At 57.8% G+C, this 22,723-nt stretch overlaps 1 protein-coding gene across 3 annotated transcripts in view; it reads right to left on the reverse strand.

Annotated features, from left to right (window-relative positions):
• PRKCZ (protein kinase C zeta) overlaps window positions 1-22,723 on the reverse strand; it is a 98,707-nt gene that overhangs the window by 8,715 nt on the left and 67,269 nt on the right. For 2 of the 3 annotated variants that reach the window (XM_029216567.1, XM_029216568.1), the window contains 5 exons: window positions 18,231-18,362; window positions 17,576-17,657; window positions 16,534-16,586; window positions 13,745-13,933; window positions 10,849-10,946 (listed from right to left, as the gene is read on the reverse strand). In XM_029216567.1, the coding sequence (XP_029072400.1) occupies window positions 10,849-10,946; window positions 13,745-13,933; window positions 16,534-16,586; window positions 17,576-17,657; window positions 18,231-18,362 (554 nt within the window). Of the gene's footprint in view, window positions 1-9,126; window positions 9,238-10,848; window positions 10,947-13,744; window positions 13,934-16,533; window positions 16,587-17,575; window positions 17,658-18,230; window positions 18,363-22,723 lie in introns of all 3 variants that reach the window. The other variant, XM_029216569.1, reaches the window with a different exon arrangement.

Consider the following 22,723-nt stretch of genomic DNA (forward strand, 5'->3'; position numbering starts at 1 on the left):
TGGGTGGGACCCTCCCTGAACAGCAGGTCCCAAGGGGGAGGGTCAGGCTCGCTGACCTGGCCACAGGGAGTCGGTGATGCCGGCTGCCCTCCAGGAGGGGTGTTGGGGGCAGCGGGGTCGGGGCTGCCGGCGGGAGGATCCCTGTGATCGACAGATCCGTCCTCTGGATGCAGGCAGGGCCCTTCAAGTCTCCAAATTTACCATTTACCATGTGGTTTCTTTTCTGATAAGATCCTTCTCGCATTTAATAAGGTTCCATTTTCAAAATTAAATTCACACACGATTTTCCAGAAATACCCTGCTGAGGGCAGCTCGTGGATTTTTAGGTCAACGGCTCCTCTGGGGCGCTTCTGGAGAGTTGGGAGCACAGACGGAGGGGAGCAAACCCGCCGGCCCCCCAGCCTGTCTGCATCCCTGATTCAGGGATGACGTCCTTTAACACGGGGCAAGTGAACGAGCTGCGAATCGCCTTCCGAGTCTCTGATTACATGTTTAGACCAGAAACAACTCCCAAATACATAAACAGCAGAAGTGGAGACAAAAGCCTGAACACTGGGTGGGCAGCCAGAGCCTTCCCTGTCATCCCGGAGAAACCCAGCTCCTCTGTGGGGGCAGGGCGTCTCCCCTGCCTCCAGAGGATGCTCTCGGAAAGGCTCCAGGAACCCTGGCCCGGACACGGGTCCGCCCGCTTTGCAGACAGACTGTACTCAGGCACATCTTGCCTGTGGCTGCTTTCACACTACAACAGAGGTGAGAGACGGAAAAAGCTTGCCGACCGGCTACAAACAGCGAGGGCAAACGACAGCTGCACAGCCCCCGCTGACCGTCGGGCACTATTCCAACATGTGTGCACGTCTGATCCTGGCAGCTACCCTGAGGGAAGTGCTATGCAGGTCCTCGACCCCTGGGGAGAGGCGTAAGACCGAACGGTTTTTAAAAAAAACCATTTACTAACAACTCTGTGACATCAAAGCACAGGACGGTATCTGCCACCAGGACCCGGAATCATGCAGCCCCAGGAGGTGTGTTCACCCCAACGTGGGTGCTCCCCAGGAAACGGATGTGGCCGCCCACACAGGGACAGAAAGCCACGCCATTCCAGAGAAAAGAAAGAAATACGCCAATTCTAGAGACAGACACCAACAGGATGGCTTAGGGAGCAGAAGAGATTTAAGGGGACATTTAAGAACCCAGAGAAGAAGCAGCAATGGTAGTTTCCCTTCTGTATCCAGGGGAAAGCCCGTAAAGGGAGTTTCAAGAGAAGCCGCATCTCTACGCGTGGACGCGGGGACACGTTCAGCTGGTCTGTGGCTGTCACCTGGGGCCCCGGGTCTCAGGTAACTTGCCGATCAAGGAATTTATTTAATTTGTGAAACTGATCAGCTACAAGAACAGAAAAGGATGTTTTTTTTTTCTTAAAGCAACTGTGTAGCTGAAGATTTTTTTCGTTCTGCAAATAAATCTTAATACTACTTCCAACATTTCACTTTTTCCTTTTCCTTTTTAATTTTTACAGGAGTGCGCTGCATTTACAACGTTGTGTTATTTCAGGTGTACTACCTTCAACATTTCTTTAGAGCAAAACCCCACCAGAGCCGCCAGGGGCTGATTCACCCTGATGACAACGTTTTGTGTGACTCAGACAAGCTGGCTGCTATGACAAAACGCCCCGATGTCCATGGCCAAGCGCAGCTGAAGGCCGTCTCTGGGCTTCACGCCCGGGGCTCTGCCATGGCGCAGGCAGAGTTGGCACGTGTGTGATGCCAGGATGGGAAAGAAGCCACCCCTGGGGCCCAGACAGCAGCTTACGTTTCCTCGGTACATAACAAAATGTGCAAAATATAGTAAAACCTCGCAAAACAGGATTCATCAAGAGCTGGAGACAGAAAGGGGAGTAAACACCACAGTCAACTCACAGGCTGGGACCAGGGCAGGAGCAGAGGCCAGAGGCCGGCCCTACCTGCCTGACCCCCACCACCCGAGGAAAACCTGGGATGTGGGGCCTATCCGATGGCTGAGGGTGCTGGGGGCAGGGGAAGAGGGGACCGTGGCCCCACCTGCATGGGAGATGCTCTCCTCAGCCCGGGGATGAGTCAGGCCAGGCCCCTACCTCCCCACAGCCCCCATGGGATAAAACGCCAGCCCCAGGCTTCCCTGGTGGTGCAGTGGTTAAGAATCCGCCTGCCAATTCAGGGGACATGGGTTCAAGCCCTGGTCCGGTAAGATGCCACATGCCACGTGCGCCACAACTACTGAGCCCACGTGCCACAACTACTGAGCCTGTGTGCCACAACTACTGAAGCCCGTGCACCTAGAGCCCGTGGTCCGCAAAAAGAGAAGCCACTGCAATGAGAAGCCCGCGCACCGCAATGAAGAGTAGCCCCCACTTGCCGCAACTAGAGAATGCCCGCGTGCAGCAACGAAGACCCAATGCAGCCAAAAATAAATAAACAAATTTATATATATATAAAAAAAGCCACCAGCCCCATACCTCGCTCAGAGGGGACACCGATGGCATGGGACAGTGTGCTGAGATCAAGAGGTAATGCCACATGGACACCAGCAGCTGGCTGCATCTGGCCCCCCACCCATGTCTGTCAATAAAGCTTTATCGGAACACTGTCTTTGTCTGTCTGAACCCCAGTGAGTAGATGCCACAGAGACCATGTGGCCCTCAAAGGTGAAAATACTTACTATCTGGTCTTTTGAAAAAAAGTGTAGACCCCGCTGGTGTAAAAAATAACAAGAACAGCAGCTTTTACAGCCCTCACAAAATGTCAGGCACTGTTCCAAGCACATCTGTGTATAAAACTTAACCTGAGAACCGTGCGGTAGGTTCTAGGAGTTTCCCTATTTTACAGACGGGGACACCGAGGCAGTGGAGGTGAAATAGCTTTCCCAGGATCACACAGTTACTGTCTAATAAGATCTGATAGCGGCTGATCTGGATGAATCCAGAACGCAAGCCTGGAGCCCCACCGCCAGTTACCGACCCCCCATCTCAGGGGTGGCTGCCCCCCAGTGGAGCTCAGGGACCGAAGAAAGGAAAAGAGGAAGCAGACAAGCACCTGGGCTCCCGACAATGGACGACAGACAGGAAAGGAGGCTGAGGGCCAAAGGGAGCATCTCGGGAGAGACCACCCTCATTCCCGGATGAAAACACAAATCAGAAACGCAAGGCAAGCCCCAGGACAGACATGGTCAGAACCAAAACCCTGACTCAGAAGGATGCTCACAGCGATCACGGTGAGCATGCAAACCAGACACAGCCCACGGCTCCGGGGCAGCTGCCAACAGAACAGGGAAGCTGGCAACTCCAGGCCCAGAAAAACCTCCTCTCGGAGCGGGGGCGATGAACAGCTTGTCTCCATCTCCCCGTGGACGATGCGTGCTGGACGGACACACCACCAAGCACCTGTCTGCATTCGAGGGCAAGGGGACCTGGCTAAGCCTGGCTCAAGTGCCTGTGCTCTCACACGTGAAGGACGCACGGAACGTGAACTCCAGCCCTTCCCAGACTCGGGAGTCATGCCGCATGATGAAATTGAGCAAAGCAGGAGAGACCAAAACAGCGAAGCAGCTACAGGAGGACCGGCAGGAGGGTGGCACACCTAAAAAACATAAAAATTACAGCAAACGCAATTGGGTGGTGGAGAGAGGGAAGCTGCCCTCTGAAACACCATAGGCCCCAGCAGATTCAGGGCATCCTGCCAAGAGATCATTTCAATGAGATTTACAATGTTCCAGAGAGTAAAAAAATAAGGAAAATGCAAAAATCTAATAAAGATTGTATAAGGGGAACTATAGATGGATCAGAAAACATCAATGAAAAACTCCTAAATAAGATCAGAAAACTGAATTCAAAAGCACATTAACAAAACTGTACACTAAGACCAGGCATGCGTTTCCCCAGGAATTCAAGGAGAGTTCAACCCTGGGAAATAGGTTATAATGATACAATTCATCATTTTAGGAGGCCCCGAGGAGTAAAAATCATAACAATCACCTCCATAAATGGTGAGAAGACCTTTGGAAAAATTCCATATTCTTTCTTGACAATAAAATAAAAAGAGGTGTAAACTTCCTTCAGACAAACTGTAACTCCATGCCGGTTATTGGCGTGTCTGTAACCTCCCCACTGGGAGTCTCTGAGCTGCGTTTCTGAGGCTCTGGGGGAGATGGGATGATGGGGTCCAGGAGTCCGTAGGGGGTGGGCCTATTCCCAAAAGCCAGACAGGGGCAGCACCTCCTTAGCCTCCAGCCTTGTCAGACGGGGCCCCTGTGGACCCGGAACTCAGGGCGATGGCCGCAGGTGGAGACCCTGGTCCCTGCTGCTCCCTGCCTCCCCCAGTGCCCCTGGGCCCCTTGGTGTAGCAAACGCCAACACATTTGACTGGAATGCCAGCGCGGTCTGGTTCTGCGTTCCTGACGCCCCGCCGGCCCACAGCAGCTGGCGCTGGGCCCTCAGTGCCAACACCAGACGCGTTCCCTTGGGGTCAGGAAGGGGACAGGTGTGTCCACCACCACCAGTCCCTAAATGCGGCAGGTCATTAGAGGGGCACGAATCGGGAAGGAGGGGGTAAAAGCATCGTCTGCAGATGTTATCACCGCACAGCCGGAGATCCAAGAAAACCACCTGAAATTTACTGGAGAAAGAGAATCATGAGGCAAAGGGCCCGAAATCAACGTGCAGAAACCGCGTTACGCTGCTTGTTGCTCGAATGGAAGAAAAGGCCTCACTTACAGTAGAAACAGAAGAGAGAAACACTCAGGACAAAGATGAAGCGAGGAACTGAAAACTGCACGAAGAAAAACTAAGATCTCCCGGAAGAGCAGATGGAAAGGGAAACCACGTGACTGAGCAGGAAGAGCCTGCACCATAAGGATGCCCCGTCTTCCTTTCCGGAGCTGGACAGGTTGACTCCGAAGTCCACGTGGAGAAATAAACAGCAAAAGGGAAAACAAACAGCAGAACGTGCGGACGGTAAGGCCAGGGAGCGCGCACAACAGCTACTTCCTCCTTTCGCTCTGCTGCGTTTTGAAATGGCGTCAAGTTTTTTTTAAAAAAGGAGCTACCCTTTTACGTGGTTTCTGATGTCGTTTAATAGTTGGCAAAAGCGCAGTTTCAGGCCTGGTCCTGACAGTTACTTCGACCAAAGGAGCCCCCACGCCCGGCTCTAGCGAGGCCCTGTCCAGGGGAGGCGTGCAGCTGGACAGGACGTCATCTCAGTTAGGCAGTGGCTGCGTGGGGCACCGGAGTCACCACATCCTAACGGGATGGTCCAAGGACGCCAGCTCACGGAGAGCACGTCCCACGCCGGTGCACGTCCATCCCCAGGCACGCGGTAATAACACGTCCCCGCCACCCACTTGCCCTGGTCTGAAAGCAGCCAGTTGCCACCAGATTAGGAAGAAAGAAGGAATCATACTCAGTGAAGGCCGTGTGTGGGCACAGCGGCGGGAGGACTCAGGCCCCTGGGCTAGGCGGACGGAGGCCACGCCCCAAGGGCCCCTCACTGTCCGGGGCTGTGGGGTGATCCACGACAGCTACCACAGCGTTTCCAGAGAGATGGAAACGATGGAAAAATACAGCGAAGTCCTGAAACCTCCTGAGTGTTCCAGGGAGTCTCGACTCACTTCTCCCCACGTGCGCCCTCGTGCCGGGCAGTCTAGCCCGAGGGGCCCTGCTTGGTAGCCTGAGGGGTCAGGGCTGCGTCCGGACCGTTTTAGGGGATGCAGGGGATCCAGGTGGAGAACAGAGGCTGACGTGGCTCCACCCACGCCCACTGTCACTCAGCGCCGCGCTTTCTATTCCGGGTTTAAATTATGACTGGAACACATGTGCTGCCTTTGGAAAGTACAGTGACTCACGTTCCCAAGGAGGGAGCACCTGCCCCTCAAGGTCGCGGATGACTCCTGCCGCGTGCACGGCCCCGTGGGCGCATCCTCACGCAGATGTCACAGGTGTCCCGTGACCACCACCAGGGCCCCCGAGAACCGGATCTCCCTGACCCTCCATCAGGAGCGGGCGGAGGTCAGACTGGGCCCGGGGTCTGCTCACCGCAGGCCCGCCGGCTTCTCACCGTGGCGACAACACACGTGGCCCCGGCTCCCCCTCGGCTCCCCGCTTCCCAGCCCCACGTCCACACCGCCCACTGGACACGTGCTCGCCCCGCGCCCCCAGCTCTCCACGTCGGACCCCGCCTGCCGCCCCAGCAGCGCCAAGCGTTCGTCAGTCCTGCCACGCTCTCCCTGGCATTGTGCGAACTCACCATCCTCGTCTCCCTCTAGGCCTCCCTCAGGCCTCCTCGCCCAGCAGGTCCTGCGTCCCCGGCTGAGGATCATGGTGCTTTCGGAAGCCGTCCCACTGTCAAGCCTTTCCTCATCCTTCCCCGGCACAGCCGCCTCCCCTGGGACACACCCGTGCGACCGTCCCTCGTGGGCTCTGCCCCCACCCCACCCCACCTTGGCGGCGTTCCCAGGGTACACGTGTGTGCTGTGGCCCCCCTGTATGGGGCCCCGGGACCCCGTCCAGGCTGAGGTCTCTCCAGAGCTGCAGGTGAGTCCTCAGGTGCGATTTACAAAGGCCAACACACAAGGCGTTTCACATCTCGAAGGCACCGGGAACCAGGAAGAACCGAGTTTAGCGTCTAAGCGGGCACTGCAAACAAGGCACAGCTGCTGTGTTCTTCTTTAAAGGGTAAGAAGCACCCGCGTCCGTACATAGACACAGATAACCAATTGGGCCAACGGTTAAAAGGCTTTATGTTGGAACAGCAAGTTGACTGTAAACACTTTACTGGTGGCTTGCTCATCTGTGATCTGAGACCACGCAGAAGCGAGAAAAAGGTCCCCAAACTACAATCTAACGTGGGGGGCTGGGGGAGGGAGAAATCGATTTCCAGCCACCATCTCTCGATCACCCATTTTCCCCACAATAGCTTAAACTGAAGCCGCTTCCCCTGTTTTGGCCATTTCGGAGTTAATTTTGGCTGTTGTGTAGAAAAGATGGGCTATGTGGATACGAACAATGGTTTTTCCGTAACACAGATGTTTATTTTACACTAAAACCCCACTGTGGGACTTCCCTGGTGGCGCAGTGGTTAGGAATCCGCCTGCCAATGCAGGGGTCATGGGTTCAAGCCCAGGTCCGGGAAGATCCCACATGCCGCAGAGCAACTAAGCCCGTGCACCACAACTACTGAGCCTGCGCTCTAGAGCCCACGAGCCACAACTACTGAGCCCGCATGCCACAACTAGGGGAGACCGTGCGCCTAGAGCCCGTGCTCCGCAACAAGAGAAGCCACCGCAATGAGAAGCCCGCACACCGCAACGAAGAGCAGCCCCCGCTCGCCACAACTAGAGAAAGCCCGTGCGCAGCAACGAAGACCCAACGCGGCCAAAAATAAATAAATAAATACATACATAAATAAATACATTTATAAAAAAATTAAAAATAAAGCCCCACTGTACCATCTGCATACGTCTGTACACACGTGGTGCTCTGTACCCTGTGTATACACGTGGCGACATTAATGACTGTAAGGCTCGGGACTCCACGCCCATAAGTGAACATGGAACATGGCAGAGCCGGATGGCACTACTGGATTTGGGGAGAAAAAAGAAATGCTTATTTTCTTCCCATCCGGAGAACCCCTTCTGATAACTGCTCGTGAGAAACTGTCTTAGTTACCAGAGTTTTGCCGGTGGCGGCCCGCGAGCGCAGTTCCGGAGTGGAGCGGGTGTCCGCTGTGTTCAGTGGCGCTGCAAGGGCTCCGCCGGCTCCTGGCAGCACGGCAGGCCCTCGGGGCGGCAGCTCGGCGAGGAGCCCACGGGAAGAGTCGAGGTGGCCCGCACGCCCATCCCAGCCACGTCCCCGCCGCCACCCTGCCCACCCACCTCCCAGTTCCCGACTCCAGTGGCCTCGCTCCTCATTCACCAGCAGCAGTGGGCGCGGTGCTGAGAGCCGCCCAACGTGGGGCGGGGCAGCTGCTGGCTCCTATGTCCTCGCGGGCTCAGACACGAGGTTCCGTCTGTTTGTTCCAAGGCCCAGCACCCCCAAGAAGAGAGGCCCTTTCAGCCGAAGCTTACATTATTCACGGTTCCCCGGGAGCGGGGCCTTCCTGGCTGTAAACGTTTCACTGACGGACCCACAGCCACAGCCGCTGAGGTGGGCATCCCTGCCATTCCCTGTCCCAGGGCTGAGACGGGGCCCAGAGAGGGTGCCCTGTGCGAGGTCGCCCGGACAGTAAGGGGGGGGGCTGGCACGTGAAGCCCAGCTGTCGGCTCCAAGCCTCTGCTGGTACCACTGTCAGGAGAACCACAAAAGGCTTTGAAAGACTGAAATGAGGACGGGGTCTCCGGAGGAACCAGGCTCTGCTGGCACCACCCTCCCAGGGCACGGCTTCCGGGGTCTCCCTCCGTCTCTGAGCCACTTTCCAACCGGGTGCGTTCTACACCAACAATGCCATCCACAGACTCGCAAAGGAAGTCTGCCTGGTGGGGCCCCTCCCGGCCTCCCGGCCGGCTCGGCACCAGGCATCGGCCAGTCCCAGGGTCCCCGTCACCCGACGTGTGCGGGATCTTGAATTCTCCTGTGAGCGGGCTGTAACCTCTGACGAGTCCCTCATTAATCAGTGAGTCACATAAACGCTGACACACGCTCACTTTATATCTGTACCAAGGACATGTACCTTAAAAAAATTATCCTTCAACACCACAACTGCCTATGAGGTGCCAGGTATGAACCAACTGCTGGGAGCACAAAAACACCCCACCCGGCCCTGCTCTGAGGGAGTTCACACCGTGGGTGGTGGGGGACAGGCGTATATCATAAACCGGCGTCAAAGCAGGCACGTGGAAACAGCCCGGAGAGACACCCTATCCTGACTAACCAGGTCTCAGGTGCTTCTAGACGTCATTGACGGATTCCATAGAAGTGGGAGGCAAAGGAACTAGACACGGAGGCTAATGACTCCTGGGATGCCTCCCGGCTGTGAATGCGAAGGCCGTAACACATCTTCTCACGTCAGTTTGGAAAGGCGCTACAGTGCGCACCTGCATCGTGGGGCTCACACAGAAACACCTGCGGGATGGTTTTTGTTTCCAATTCTAACCTTAACGCACCTGGGAACACGTGAGCCGGCGGATTTCCGGGACGCGAGTGCAGAAAGCGCTGTGCTCCTACAACAGGGCTGGAAGTGAGGCTGAAACACCTGACCCTCGTACGTCCACGCCCTACAAGTTCATACAGTGAAGTTCACTGAAAAACACAGCAAGACTCGTTTCACAATACGTTTAGGGAGCGTGGGGTTGGGGGGACACCCTCGGGCGTGCCCCATAACCCCAAGAGACTGGTCACAGCCAAAGAGAGGTGAGGAAAGCGCACCGGACACTACTGCTGGGCCCTCCCGGAGCCCCGGGCGGGGGAAGAGGCCCGGCAGGCAGGGCGGCAAAGATGGACAGAGGGACCCAGGGGCAGCCTGGTTGCAGGGGCCTCGTCCACACGCCTAGGGGCCTGGACTGTCTCCCAGAAGCAACTGGGAAAGTGGTCGGGGGGCTCTGAAGCGGGTGATGGATACTTCAGATCTATGTTCTCGAAACATGGCTCAGTTCCAACGTGGGGGAACTGACAGCCTGCTGCCCCAGGGACCGGATGCCCCGAGGAGGCTGCAGCTGGGGCTCAGGGGGAAAGGGAGGGTCTGAGACCCACTCAGGAGGCAGAATCACTGAGATCTGGGAAGGTGGCAACGCCAGTTCCGGTGGGAACAGGGGACTGAAGATCGAGAGAGGTGGCGGTGGGTGCGGGGGGTGTCGGGGGGTGAGTCGCTGCTCTGATCACAACGAAGCCCCGAGCAGAGAGTGGGCAGAGCAGGACCGAGACCGTCGTGCGGAGAGGCTTGCCTGCACGCTGGGCCCTAGCAGAGTCGGGCCCTCGCTCGATCACTGGCTCCCTGCGCTGATATAAAACTTCCCCAAGTGATAAGCGTGCCTCACTGTGATCACACTGCACAAACAACACGGTTTACACTGAACACCTGCTGCTGGCTGGGAGTGTGGGACTTTGGCACGTGTTAGGTAGAGGTGCCTACGTGACCCGCCCCCAGTGAACCCCGAGTTTCACAATTCCCTGTGGAGGAATTCAGGGTGTCCTGTGGGACTCCACAGGGAGGGACTCCGGGCAGCTCATGCCTGGTTTCCTCCCGACTTTACCCCGTGCATCGTTTCCCTTTACATCCTTTCACAGCGGTAAGCCTTAGCCTTGAGTTTGACGATGTGCCGTGTCCTGCAAGTTCTCCTAAGTCACCGAACCTGGGGGTGGGTCCTGAGCACCCCGACCCAGAACACAGTAACTTTTCAAGTAAACAAACTGTGTGAGTTCAAGTCATCTGGCCGAAAAAATTCCAAACTGAGTATACGTTGACTATCCTAGACCAGTAGTTCCAAACCTTTTTAAAGTCGAATTCTAATATGTCCAAAGCTTCTAAGTGAGGCTGTTTAGTATTTATTCATTTATTCCACTCACCAGTGAGATCCACAAGCACAAGGACAGGCCTCCCATTCACAGTGGCATCCCAACACCTGATCCCGTGCTTGTATCAGTGGGATGCGCTCAATAAATAATTTGTAAACAGAATTAAAGAATTTAGCTTCATTTGTATGAAATTTACTTAATATGAATGACACCAGCCAATGAGAACAACACAGCTAGTTTGAGGAACCAAAAAGCCCCCATACTTGCAGACAGGAGGACCCTACAGACGACGGCAGAAACCTCGTGACGACACAGCCTCCACACGGTTCAGGTCAGAAAGCAGCAGAATCCCAGAAGCACCCCCTTTCTCTTACCGACTTGTTGTCTGGAAGCAGGAGTGTAAGCCGACCAGGAAAGGGTTGCTGGATGCCTGCTCAAACACGTGCTTCTCTGTCTGTACCCAGTCAATGTCCTGAAATAGAAGCCAGGGGGTGTGAACACTTCACGGGCATATCCTGGAGAAGGGGAGGCAAGAGAGGAATGTCAGCTCTGCTTGAGGGGTGACCATGCAGAGAGGAAAAGAAAACGCCCGCTGAGAAATTCCCCCCACCACCATCGCCACCCCACTACTGTCACCCACTACCATCCGTCACCTTCACCTTCACCATCCCCACCACCGTCAGCATCGTTACCTGTCATCTATCACCATTCACATTTCTCACCGTTTCTACCACCATCACCAAAGCCACCATCACCAGCTGTGCACTGGCCTCTGGGCTACAGGCTCTCCCGCACTGCCCCATGTGCTGCCCGCGGCAGCCTTGGAAAGTCTGTATTATCATCTCCACTTAAGACAGGAGGAAACAGAGAATGGAGGTTTCTCCAACACCCCACATCCACCTCCCAAGCACCAGCTCCCACGGCAGGGCTATCTCCCTCCCAATCCACACTGGAACTCGGGGAAAACTCAGCTTGAGAGTCTCGGCTTTGGTTCCATTACAACCCCAGAAAGCAGAGTCGGACGAGATTCCCCGAATTCCCCAGGTTAGACCTCTTGTCTCAGGGGTTGGGAAGCGAGAGGGAACGGGATGTGTCCACGGTAGCCTGCCTTCCCCTGAAGGTTTCTGGAAAAACGAGCAGACTCTCAGTGAGCATCCCTTTGGTGGCCAAAGACCGTCTGGGTTCCTCGTTCTGGGGCTGGGTCCTGACCCCTCTGCCCCTCGCTCCCAGGGACGCCCTGGCCGGCATGGCTCCGTCTGACCAGCCCCACCTCCCCCAGCTCCACTCGCTCGTGCAATGGCCACCTGGTGCCCGCACTCAGCGTCTCATGTGCAGAGCAGGCCTCCAACAGAGCCCTTGACTGTCCCTGTGTCTGTTCTCGCAGGCACCGGGCCACCCGGGTGCTCAGGAAGGAAACGCCGTTGGGTGCGTGATGCCTCCTCCCCCACGCCCCCGGGTCCACCCGCCTCCCGCCTGCTGGACTCCCCACGCTAGTTTAACAAAACGCCACAGACCTCGAGACTCAAATCCTCCAAACTGAATCCTCTCGCTGCTCTGAGGAAGAAGCCTCTGGGCTCAGGGTGTGGGCAGGGCCCCGCGGAGGGTCCTTCCTGCACCTCCAGGGGACTCTGGCCCTTCTCCGCCTCTGTCTTCACAGTGACTTCTCTGTGTGTGTTTTCCTTCCTTCCTGTCTCAAATCTTTCCCTGCCCTTCTCTAAAGGGACACTCGTCACTGGATTTAGGGCCCCCCAGCTGATCCAGCATGACCGCCGCAGGATCTGTGATTACATCTCCCCAAATAAGGTCCTGTTCCCAGGTTCCTGGGATTGGGACGGGGGCCACGGGACGGCAGCGCCTCTCACAAACGCACAGTTGGCCCGCGCGCCACATCCTAGGGTCTCGCTCCCCTGAGACCACCTCCGAGTCCGAGCTCCAGTCCCGGCCACGTGCGAAGATGCCGAGAGCGACCACAGCAGTAACTCTCTCTGGAGGCCTCTCCTCTCAGCGTTCTAGAAACCGGCCCTCACACACCATCAACCCTCCAGCCAGCCGCAGGCTGGGAAGGGGCTTGGAATCCTCTTGCGGGGCTGCAACCGGCAGTGAAGACGCTGGCTGGACCCCGCACTTCCCGGGGCCTCCGCTACCTCAGCTGTGAGGCACGGATGTCCTAACTCACTTGTGAGCTCAGCACCCAGGGCTGAGGGGCCAGCTGGGCGCTGTGAGCACTGCACAAACACACTTGCTGGGAGGACAGGTCGGGACTCGGTGCAGCCCCGCTCTGCCCTCTGAACTGCGAGCCTGGGCCGGGGACCCCGCCCGTGGCCCCCGCTCCACGGGCGCCAAGCGGCCTCACGGGTCAGCAGCGGCTGCGCCGGAACAGACTGACTGCTCCCCGTGAAGCCAGTTCTCTGCTCCTTAGGGACGTCACCCCCGTTCAGGGGTCAAAGAAACAGGTCAAAAGTACGTCAAGCCAAGAAGCCCATGAAAAGGAGCTCAACACGTTGTCACTATGGGAACGCCAATCAAAGCCACTTCATACCCACCAGGACAGCAATGGTCAAAAAACAGAAAATAGCAAAAGCGTCGGCAAGAACGCGCAGAAATTGGGAACCTCACGCGTTGCTGCTGGGAATGTAAAATGGCACAGCTGCCGTGGAAAACAGTTTAGCTGTTCCTCAGAAAGGTGAACATAGAACTACCCTATGACCCAGCAGTTCGCCTCCTGGGTAAACACCCAGGACGAGTGGAAATAGGGACTTAAGCAAATAACCGCACGGAGCCGTTCACGGCAGCGCGACTCAAGCAGCGGACGCAGAGACAAGCCCAGTGCCCGTCAGCGGGTGAACAGAGAAGCCCGAGGGGGCTGATCCGTAAAACACAACGTGGCCGAGGCCTAAAAAGGAAGTAAGGTTGCGCAGACACCTGCTACCACGTGGACGGACCTTGAGAACACGATGCTCCATGAGAGAAGCCAGACACAGAAAGTCCCATAACGCACGGTTCCACTTACACAGAGCGTCCAGAACAGGCAAATCCACGGAGACAGTGGGCGGCCGTAGGGGCCGGGGAGGGGGCGGTGGGGGGGACTGCTCATGGGGACGGGGCGGCCTTTTGGGGGGTGAGCGGGTGTGAAGCGGGGTGTTGGCGAGGGTGGCCCGACACCGTGAATGCGTTAAACGCCACCGAACTGTGCGCTTGAAAGCGGTCAACTGGCAAACTTGGTTACGTGCGCTGACTTCCATCCGAAGGAGCAAGTAGGCGGGCCCTCACCTCGTCATCGTGGACCAGCTCCTTCTTCACCACCTTCATGGCGTAGACCTGATCGTTCTTCTTCAGCCGTACCAGCAGGACCTTGGCATAGCTCCCACGTCCGATGACCCTGAGCAGGTCGAAGTCCTGCAGCCCGAGCCCCTGAGATATTTTGATCCCGTCCATCCCATCGATGACCGGCTTGAGGTCCTGAGGGAGGGAGGACAAAACGGGAGGAAGCGGGAAGGGGACTCGTGCGCGATGGGGGAAGACGTGGCATCCGCGCCCCGGAGCCCAGAGCCCCATCCTGCTCACAAGTCCTGACTCTCTGTCCCAAACGCCGCCACTCCCGCGCCACCCAGGAGCAAACCCCAAGAGCTTCTGGTGGAAGAGGCCGGAAATCCGAGAGCCGTCATCAGCCACCGGTGGGCCTTCTGCAAGCAAGGAGGGATGCTCGGGGCCAGCCCCACCTGGACAGGCCGAGGAGGTGGCCGCAGGCTCACACACCCAGGGGCCAAGGGTGCAGCGGCCGGAAGGCCACCTGGCCCTCCCTGGGGGGTTGCAGAGCATAACTTGCTAATGTCTGGAAAGACCTTCCAAAGCAAGTACCGCTAGAAACAATATACGATGAAAGAGAAAGGCAACGTGATTAAGGGCACAAGCTCCCCTCCTGAGAATTATCTCTGGCGAGGATTCTTAGGTGGAGGGAGGGTAACTAAGTGTTCCTGACTCACTCCAGACACAGAATGACCAGGGAGAAAGATCTAGACGTCCAGGCGGGGACACTGACCTTGGGAAAGGTGTGGCCTCTCAAGGTGTTGCTGTTCCCTGAGGTCCTGTGCACAGAGGTTGAGCTCCAGCTGGAAATGTCCTTGCTCAGAACCACAACTTCCTGAGCCTCATTTATCACCCAGAGTCCAGTTGTGATGCTGTGATTTGTAACACCAAGTTCCTCTCTGTTCTAGGGCCCCATTCCTGGCACACAGCTCCTAAAACCTGGGGGGGGATTTCCTAAGTGCTGAGAGCCAGCAAGGTGTGTTTTGTTATGTTAATGAGGCAACTACAGGGAAGCCTCTAGTCACCTAAGGATGCAGCTGGCTGCCAGGGGAACCAACTCAGGGATTAGAAGGTCAGTCCCATCCCTGACCTCCCAGGAGGGGAGAGGGGCTACAGCTTGACTCCAGCACCAATGGCCAATGATTTAATTGCACCTGTGTAATGAAGCCTCTGTAAAACCCCCAAAAGGAGAGGTTTGGAGAGCTTCTGGGTTGGTGAATACGTGGAGATTTGGGAGTGGCCCTCGCTCAGAGACCATGGAAGCCCTCGCCCCTTCCCCACACCTTGCCCTGTGAGCCTCCTACAGATGGCTGCTCCCGAGTTACAACCCTTTAAAAGAACCCGGTGATCTGGTGAGTAAAATGTTTCTCTGAGTCCCGCGGGCCGTTCTCACAAATTAATTGAACCTGAGGAGGGGGTCGTGGGACCCTCCAATCTGTAGCCAGTCGCTCAGAAGCACTTGCAACTGGCATCTAAAGTGGGAGGAGGGGTCCGTCTCGTGGGACTGAGCCCCCGACCTGGGGGATCTGTTCCCCGGTCGATGGTGTCAGAGCCGGGTTACACTGTAGGACACTCAGGGTCTGCTGAGAACTGCAGAGCTGCTGGGCAGTGTGGAAAGCACACACAGAAAATAAAGGCAGGCTTTTATGCAGTGCAGCTCGGGAGGCAGCCCTGGACCCGCTGTGCTGTCTGGGTGGAGAGGACGTGGGAAGCCCTCACCCGCAGCAGAAGACGGTGCCAAGATTGGGCCCAAAAGCCTTTGGGGCAGCAGCCTCTGGGGCTTCATAACGGATGTGCCCCTGGTGAGACCCAGCTGTGGAGGCGGCAGGGCCTGTTCCCGGAGCTGTCACCTCCCCCCTCCTCGCCACCTCTCCTTCACTGCCGCCCGACAGGCCGACTCCCCCACCCCAGACACCCCATCCCCCCAAACCAGAGGGCCCGTGAGAGCTGCCTGTGGGCGCCAACGTCCCTGCCACACAAGGCACTGAGTCCCAGAGACGGGGACTCCTGCCACGGGGGAGGGGGACGGCCGCAGAAAATGTAAGAGCCTGGGTGCTGGAGTGGGCGTGACAGCCAGGTCAGAGTGAGCCCACCCCCCAGAGGCCAGCCTTCCCGCTTTCTCTCAAAGCACAAGAACACGGGGTTTCCTTTGTGGAGGTCACGGGTGCCCCTTGTGGTCCACCGTGATGGCCTGAGCCACCTGTACTGATGTGGAAACGGCCACGCCGGCAGTCAGTGCCGTGGAAAGCTTCCCGTGCGCCGGGCGTGGTGCTAAGCGTTTATACAATGCTCTCAGTTTACCCTCACGGAAAGGCGCAATCATTATCCACACTCGACAGAAGAGGATCCTGAGGTCAGAGGGGTCCCCTGACCCGGGCTCAGACCAGGCCTGCAGCTTGGGCTCACACAGACTCAGCCAATGACCCCTCACGCCCAGTTCTGCGTCGGTGAAAGAGTACGTACAATGAGCACCATATGCTCACCTCTGAGATTCAGCAACGGCTCACGTGCTGCCACGTTCACTTGCTCTCTGCCCATTCGGCTGTACAGAGAGCACCTCTGTGCTAAATGTCTGGAAGACCTCACAGACCTCTGCCCTGGAAGCCTCAGTGTGCGCGATCCCCGATGCCGCAAGGCCGTGCTCCCCCCAACCCTCCTCGTTCATATTCGGGTTTCCACGCCTGCCCCAGAAATGAGCTAAAGCACCTGTAAACAGGACGCTGAAAACACCGATGAGCCGTGTGCTTACTCACCTCAGGCTCATCTTCAATGTTGTCATGTTTCCGGGTTGAAGGAATATATGCAACTAGTGAAGAAAGGAGAAGAAAGCGGCGTTACAGGCATTGTTGGGGACGCGGCCTGAGACCCCCACGGCCCCCGCCCCTCTGTGGAGACACAGTGGCCCGGGCCAGGCCGCCAGGCCAGCCGGTGCTCGGGGTGAAGGCCTGGCAGCCACTGTGACTCAACTAGAGACTTAAGAAAATGCAGCTTCCTGGGCCCCACCCAGACCTGCTGACTCTGAACCTCTGGGGCTGGGAACCTGCCTCTGTGACAAGTTTCCCTAGTGATTCTTCTGAAGTGACGGATCATAAGATTTTGGTGTCTAGCCTTCCGGTCTTTGTTCTTATGGTACGCAGACGGCTGGCTGGGTGGACGGGTACTTGTTAAGGGTCTCCTTTACGTGAGGTGCTGTGCTAAGGGTTTTATGCTCCGTGGCCTCCTGTCATCCCAGGGGATGGAACTCATTTATCAAACGAGGGCTAGGGCCCTTGCACACCCTTGTAACGGCGCACAGAACTGCAGAAGCTCAGAGCTGGGCCATCAGTCCAACTGGTATTCAGAGTCACTCTCTGAACGCTTCTTAGCATTAAAAAAAGTCTCTCCCCAACCAAAAAAAAAAGAGAGAAAGAAAGAAAGAAAAAAGAAAAAAATCCACTAAAACTCAAGAACTACACAGTAGCCTGCCATGCGCACTGCAGGCCTTTCCACAGAGATGCGTATCCATGGTGGCCGCTACGCTACGTGCCTCTTAGAATGTCCGAAGTCGGCACAGAGGGCAACCCCGCCCCGGGCTCCCCAGGCAGCAGCACACAGAGACGTGGGCACCCAGGGAAGGCCACCCCGCCCACTTCTGACCGGACGAGGGGGGCCCTGAGAGCCCTCCCCAGTCCCGCAGCGAGCACGGGACATGCTCCCAGGTACTGGCCCCTGGTGAGAGGAGAGGATCTAAAAGGGGGCCCCGGGGGAAGGGGAGGCGGGCGGGTGTTCCCGGGGGGCGGGGCGAGCAGCCCCTACTTCCATCCGTCTCCTCAGAAGGAAGGTCCACGTCGTCACTCTTGTCGTCCACCGCAGGCTCCTGGGAAGGCATGACAGAATCCTGCAGAGAGACGGCAACACAGTGACCCGGCGGGCGCCACGACGGAGCTTCTGGAGACTTGTAAGTCACCTGTTACGTAACACACACTGTAACACACGTATCACTCAACTGTTACATCATCGCACTGAACACGGGAGGAGGAGCATTGAAGTCACCTGTGAGTCCACAGGCCGAGGTGACCACTCAGCCCCTCGGGCCGCGACCTTCCCGGCAGGTGCTTTAGAAAGCGCGTGTATTTACACAGTGACGCTGACTCCTCTCTCCCGCCCCCAGCCCCCATCACGCGTTGGCTGCAGTCAGGCCCCAGCTCCGGGTTCCACGGCTGACATCACAATCGAGGAGGCTCCCTAGGTGGACCCTGCGGCCCCCAAGAGTGCCGGGGGCTCCCGGGGCTCAGGAAGAGGGCCCGACCCAGACCGCTGGCCTGGGCCGTCACCCTGCAGCCCACGGGAGCCCCCTCCTCTCTCTCACGGGTGGCAGGGACGATGTCAGGGCCCCACCTGGACAGAAGGAGGCCGAGGGTCCCTGGGGCAGTGTGGACACCCGCCCAGGCTGTGCCCGGCCCCCACTCACCATATGCCTGTCGCAGCTCAGCGGGACGAGGACGTGGCAGCGCTTATGGACCAGCAGTTTGCAGTTGATGCACCTGTAGCCCTGCCTGGCAAGGCCCCATATCCTTTCACTGCACTGGCCACAGTACGCTCTCTGCACGGGACGAAAACAGCCGCTGTCAGGGGGCCCCGCCACGCCGCGCAGACATGCCGCACCGTCACGACGCGCTGCTGGTGCGGGAGGTGGCCCTGTCGTCTCATCCAACCGGGACCAGGCCCCCACCCAGGCTCGGCAGCTCCGTCCCAAGGTTGGGGGAACCGAGGGCCCCAAGGAGGGCGCTGGGGCTCTGCTCCTTGTGAGGGAAAAGGGGAGGCCCCGGCAGGCAGGGGTGAGGAGACCCCTCCACGGGCAGCGCCCCCCCTGCTTGCAGGGCCTGGAGTGGGAGTCGTAGCTCCTACCAGGCCGCGCTCAGAACAGCCGAGGGGCCCCCTGTGGGTGGAGGGACCCAGGTGAGAAGCGGGTGGGAGAGCCGGCTGCCTGACCCTCGTCCAAACACCCACCTACACGACGACCACAGAAGCGACCCTGCCTGGCGTCAGGACATGTCAGGATTCTGAGCTGCTCTGGGGCTCCATGCAATTATCTTGGTATTTTTCTCAGCGTTTTAAAAGATTTTAAATGGTCAATCTTTATTCTTCTTGGTTCTAAACACCTGAAATTCATGATCATTTTTGTCTTGTTTGGAGAAGTTTTTGGAATGTCACAAAATGCGTGGAGGTGAGCGTGTGCAGAAGTCTGGTCACCCGCCCACCACTCGGCGTCCAAAGTCATCTTCGCAGTTCCGTGGTGTCCGCACGTCGACAGGTTCCCCATTTAGTTTTTTTCCAGCCATAACTCGTTTTCGCGTTTTACCCTCTTTTGCCTTTGTTTTTGCTTTTTTTTTTTAACAAACTTCTTTCTTTTGAGAGAGTCTCAAATTACTTCTGGAGAACAGAAAGGATACACAGTACCAGCCGCGCAATGGAGCTCATTTAGGAAACAGAGCGAACCCTCACGAGGTGTGGGCCTGAGGTGCAGGACGGGCTGCTGGCGGCCAGCGGGCACCGAGAAACTGATTTCCCACCAGGAAGGAGCCCCCTCCCCATACACAGAGCGCATACGTCTCAGTCACGGCCATGTGGTCAGCACCTGGGACAGTGCCCAGCACACAGTGGGTGCCCAATAAAGGTTTGCTGAAGACAAGTCCACACGCGTGCGCCCGCGCGCCCCCCTGCTTTCAACTACGGTAACAGGAAAGAGAAGGATGTACCCAAGTCCCCCACGTTGCTGGAACCATCCCTCCCACAAGGAGGCCAACACGGGCTGTGGGACTCCCTCTGGGAACGGCCTGAGATGCGGCAGCAAGGGCCAGACAGGGGGCTGGACAGAGGGCCACCCCCCCAGACCTCCGACTTGGGCCAATCCAGTTTAACGCCGGCCTTGGCACCTCTGCCCGAGGAGGGTGAGTGCTGGTGAGTAAACTCGGGATTCAGGGAAGGGGCGGCATCTCTGAGGACCGCTCACCATTCATGGAACCATTACAAAAATCCACGTCTTTTTATACAATGTGCTAAATGTGTTTAGCTTTCTCCAGAACACCATCTAACAATGCTTGGATCATATTTAGGGGCAAACCCACAGCCACCTGGTATCTTCGCGAATTAACCAAGATCCCTTTTCCTACAGAGCCACCCTCGCCAGGGTCCAGGCCAGGACAACGGGTGATCAAGGGCAGCGTGAGTTTGCCGGGTTCCAGCACCCGTCAGTCGCATCGAGGCCACATGCAGGCATCCCCCCAGGAGAGGCAGCCACAATGTTGCCAAAGGCTCTTTATTTCAAAACTAGATTTGAATTACCAACGTTTCAAGAAACGTGCCACTAAATAATAAAACTTAGGGAATTCCCTGGCGGTCCAGTGGTCGACTTGGCGCTTTCACTGCCATGGCCCGGGTTCAATCCCTGGTCGGGGAACTAAGATCCCGCGAGCTGCGGCCAAAAAAAACCCAATAATAATAATAAATAAAACTTAAAACCCAAGCTTCATTTCTCAGAAAAATCACGTGACTTAATAGATTAATGGGTGCAAATATTTTTAAGTCCCTTACATGCTGCTGAAGTGGCTCCTTGCTCATGGTTTCAGTCACTGGCGTCTGGGGCTGCTTTCACACGGCAACAGTAATGGCAGAGTCAGGGCCCGGCTGTCATGACAGAGACTGCACGGCCCCTAAAGCCTGAAATACCTACTCACTGCCTCAGCCCTGTTCCAGCTGCTCAGACCAACGGCCCTGGGGCTGAGGGCCTCAGGGCCTCCCACTGTGGGCTGGACGCTGCCCCCGCGCCCCCAGCAGAGGGGGCAGCAGAGTCCCCAGCAGAGCCTTCCTCTCTGCTCGAGAAGCTCAGTTGTGTCCAGTGCAGAGACAGCTCCAGGCAGGGAGCTCGGGCCAGTGAGGCCGACAGCCCTTGCCTCCGTCCCTGGGTCACCAGTGAGGCCGACAGCCCTTGCCTCCATCCCTGGGTCACCAGCAAAGGAGGGCAGTGGCCTCCTTTGTGGGCTTGTCCCTGGGAATCTGGCTGAGCCCGCAGAGCCAGGCGTGGAGCTCCTGAGACACGCGGGGTGGCCTCGCAGCCCCGTAATGAACACTGGTGGATGGTGCGGCCTCAGACGTGGAGCCCAAGGACCCTGGTGGGAACTGTGCCTGGTGACAAACGGCGACACGCCCGCCTCCCCACGTGTGAATGGCGGGGCTGGTTAAGAGTTGTCGGGGGTCTTGGGGTCGGCTCCCTCCTCGGCCTCCTGGTGTCTGAAAAGCCGCTTGGCGCTTGGGGAGAGCGGGTGGGGACGGGGCTGGAGCGGGTACCGCCCCCCCCAGCCGCCAAGTTCCCCTCCTCCTTGAGGAGAAGCCTTTGCCCACAGAGTTTGGGGAGGGTGCGGCAGGAGGAGTGCCAGGCTCTGCACCCTGCCATCAGAGAAATGGGTTTTCCTCGGAGAACCTGCAGGGAGGTAGCGGCCAGGCCCCTCCGGCGGCCTTGCCGGGTGGGTGGGTTTCGTCCTGGGCCCATGAGTCAATTTGTCACGAAGGGAAGCAGTTCTCTGATGTCCTGAAGGGTGGCCCATCCCGTCTGCCTGAGACCCTCTCTGGCAGAACCAAGCTGGCGCCCAGATGCACAGGAAGAGAAGCCACCGGCCACAAGCTGGCTGGTCGTCCGTTTTTTAAATAAACACGGGAGGGTGGGCAGTGGGGGCCTCGCGTCACGGGGGCTGGACGCTCCCATTTCTCCTTAAATAAACACAGGAGGGTGGGCAATGGGGGCCTCGCGTCACGGGGCTGGACGTTCCCATTTCTCCAGGCTTCACCCAGTCCTTCTGGGTGGTTCACCGCAAAGTCTCACGTCCACACCTGTCGGCCAGGCCCATCACTCCCGCACCCCAGCCCTCTGCCAGCACTTGGCGACGCCCGACCTCCCCACAGCATCCGACGTCCCGAGGACCCCGTCCCAACGCTGCCAAGGCTCCTAGGGCCCTTCTCATTCCCGACAGACATGCCGCATCCCTTCTTTACACCCAACATGGCACCCAGGGCTCCCCCGCTGACTCTTCCCCAGTCATCCATTACAGTAAACGATAAACCACTGTGTCGTGTGCACCTCCCGTGTGCCAGGTGTGGGCACAACCTTCAGGGCAGAGTGCTGTGCCCGGTGGGAGGTGGCACACACGGGGCTGTGAGGGGCACGGAGGAGGCGCACCTTGTGGGGGGGGGGCAGAGCGCTCAGCGCGTGCGGGGGTCCCCAGGTCAGCGGGCGCTCGGCTGCTGTACTGGACTCCGTGGTGTCTCCCCAGACTCAGGTCCACCCAGAACCTCAGGTGGAAAAGTATCTTTTGTAGGTGCAGTTAGTTAAGTTAAAATGAGGTCAGACTGGGTCCTAATCATGACGGGCATCCTTGGGGAGCAGAGACAGAGAGCAGGCGGCAGAGGCTGGAGGGCTGAGCTCCCAGCCCAGGAGCTCCGAGGACCGCCAGCAACCCCAGAAGCTACACAGGCAAGAAGGACCCTCCTAGAGCAGCGGGAGGGCGAGCGGCCCCGCCCCACCTTGGTTTGCACTCCAGACGGCGAGAGGACGAACGGCGAAGCATCCAGTTTGTGGCGCTTTCTGCCGGCAGCCCCCGGGCACGTGGTCGCCGGCCATGGGGGCACCTGCAGGTGCCTCCCCGCCCACCTGCCAACGGGACGGCTACACAGCCTCGCGAACCCCATGGTTTCCACAGGACACAGGGCAGCACGAGGAGAAACACCAGATGCTCGGCTAAAGCGCCTTCGGAGCGGGCCGGACAGCGGGGCCCGCGGGCCGGGGGCTGGAGGGCTGTCTCGGGCTCTGGGCTTCGCAGGACACCCCTGGGACCAACAGGGGACACTGTGGGGTAACACACGCATCCCGGTAACGGGACAAATCTGCGTCCCTTCTGAATGCACGCAGGC

Source organism: Monodon monoceros, unplaced genomic scaffold (genome assembly GCF_005190385.1).
Source record: "Monodon monoceros isolate NGI ecotype Baffin Bay Population unplaced genomic scaffold, NGI_Narwhal_1 Super_Scaffold_12, whole genome shotgun sequence".
NCBI classification, from domain to species: Eukaryota; Metazoa; Chordata; class Mammalia; order Artiodactyla; family Monodontidae; genus Monodon; species Monodon monoceros.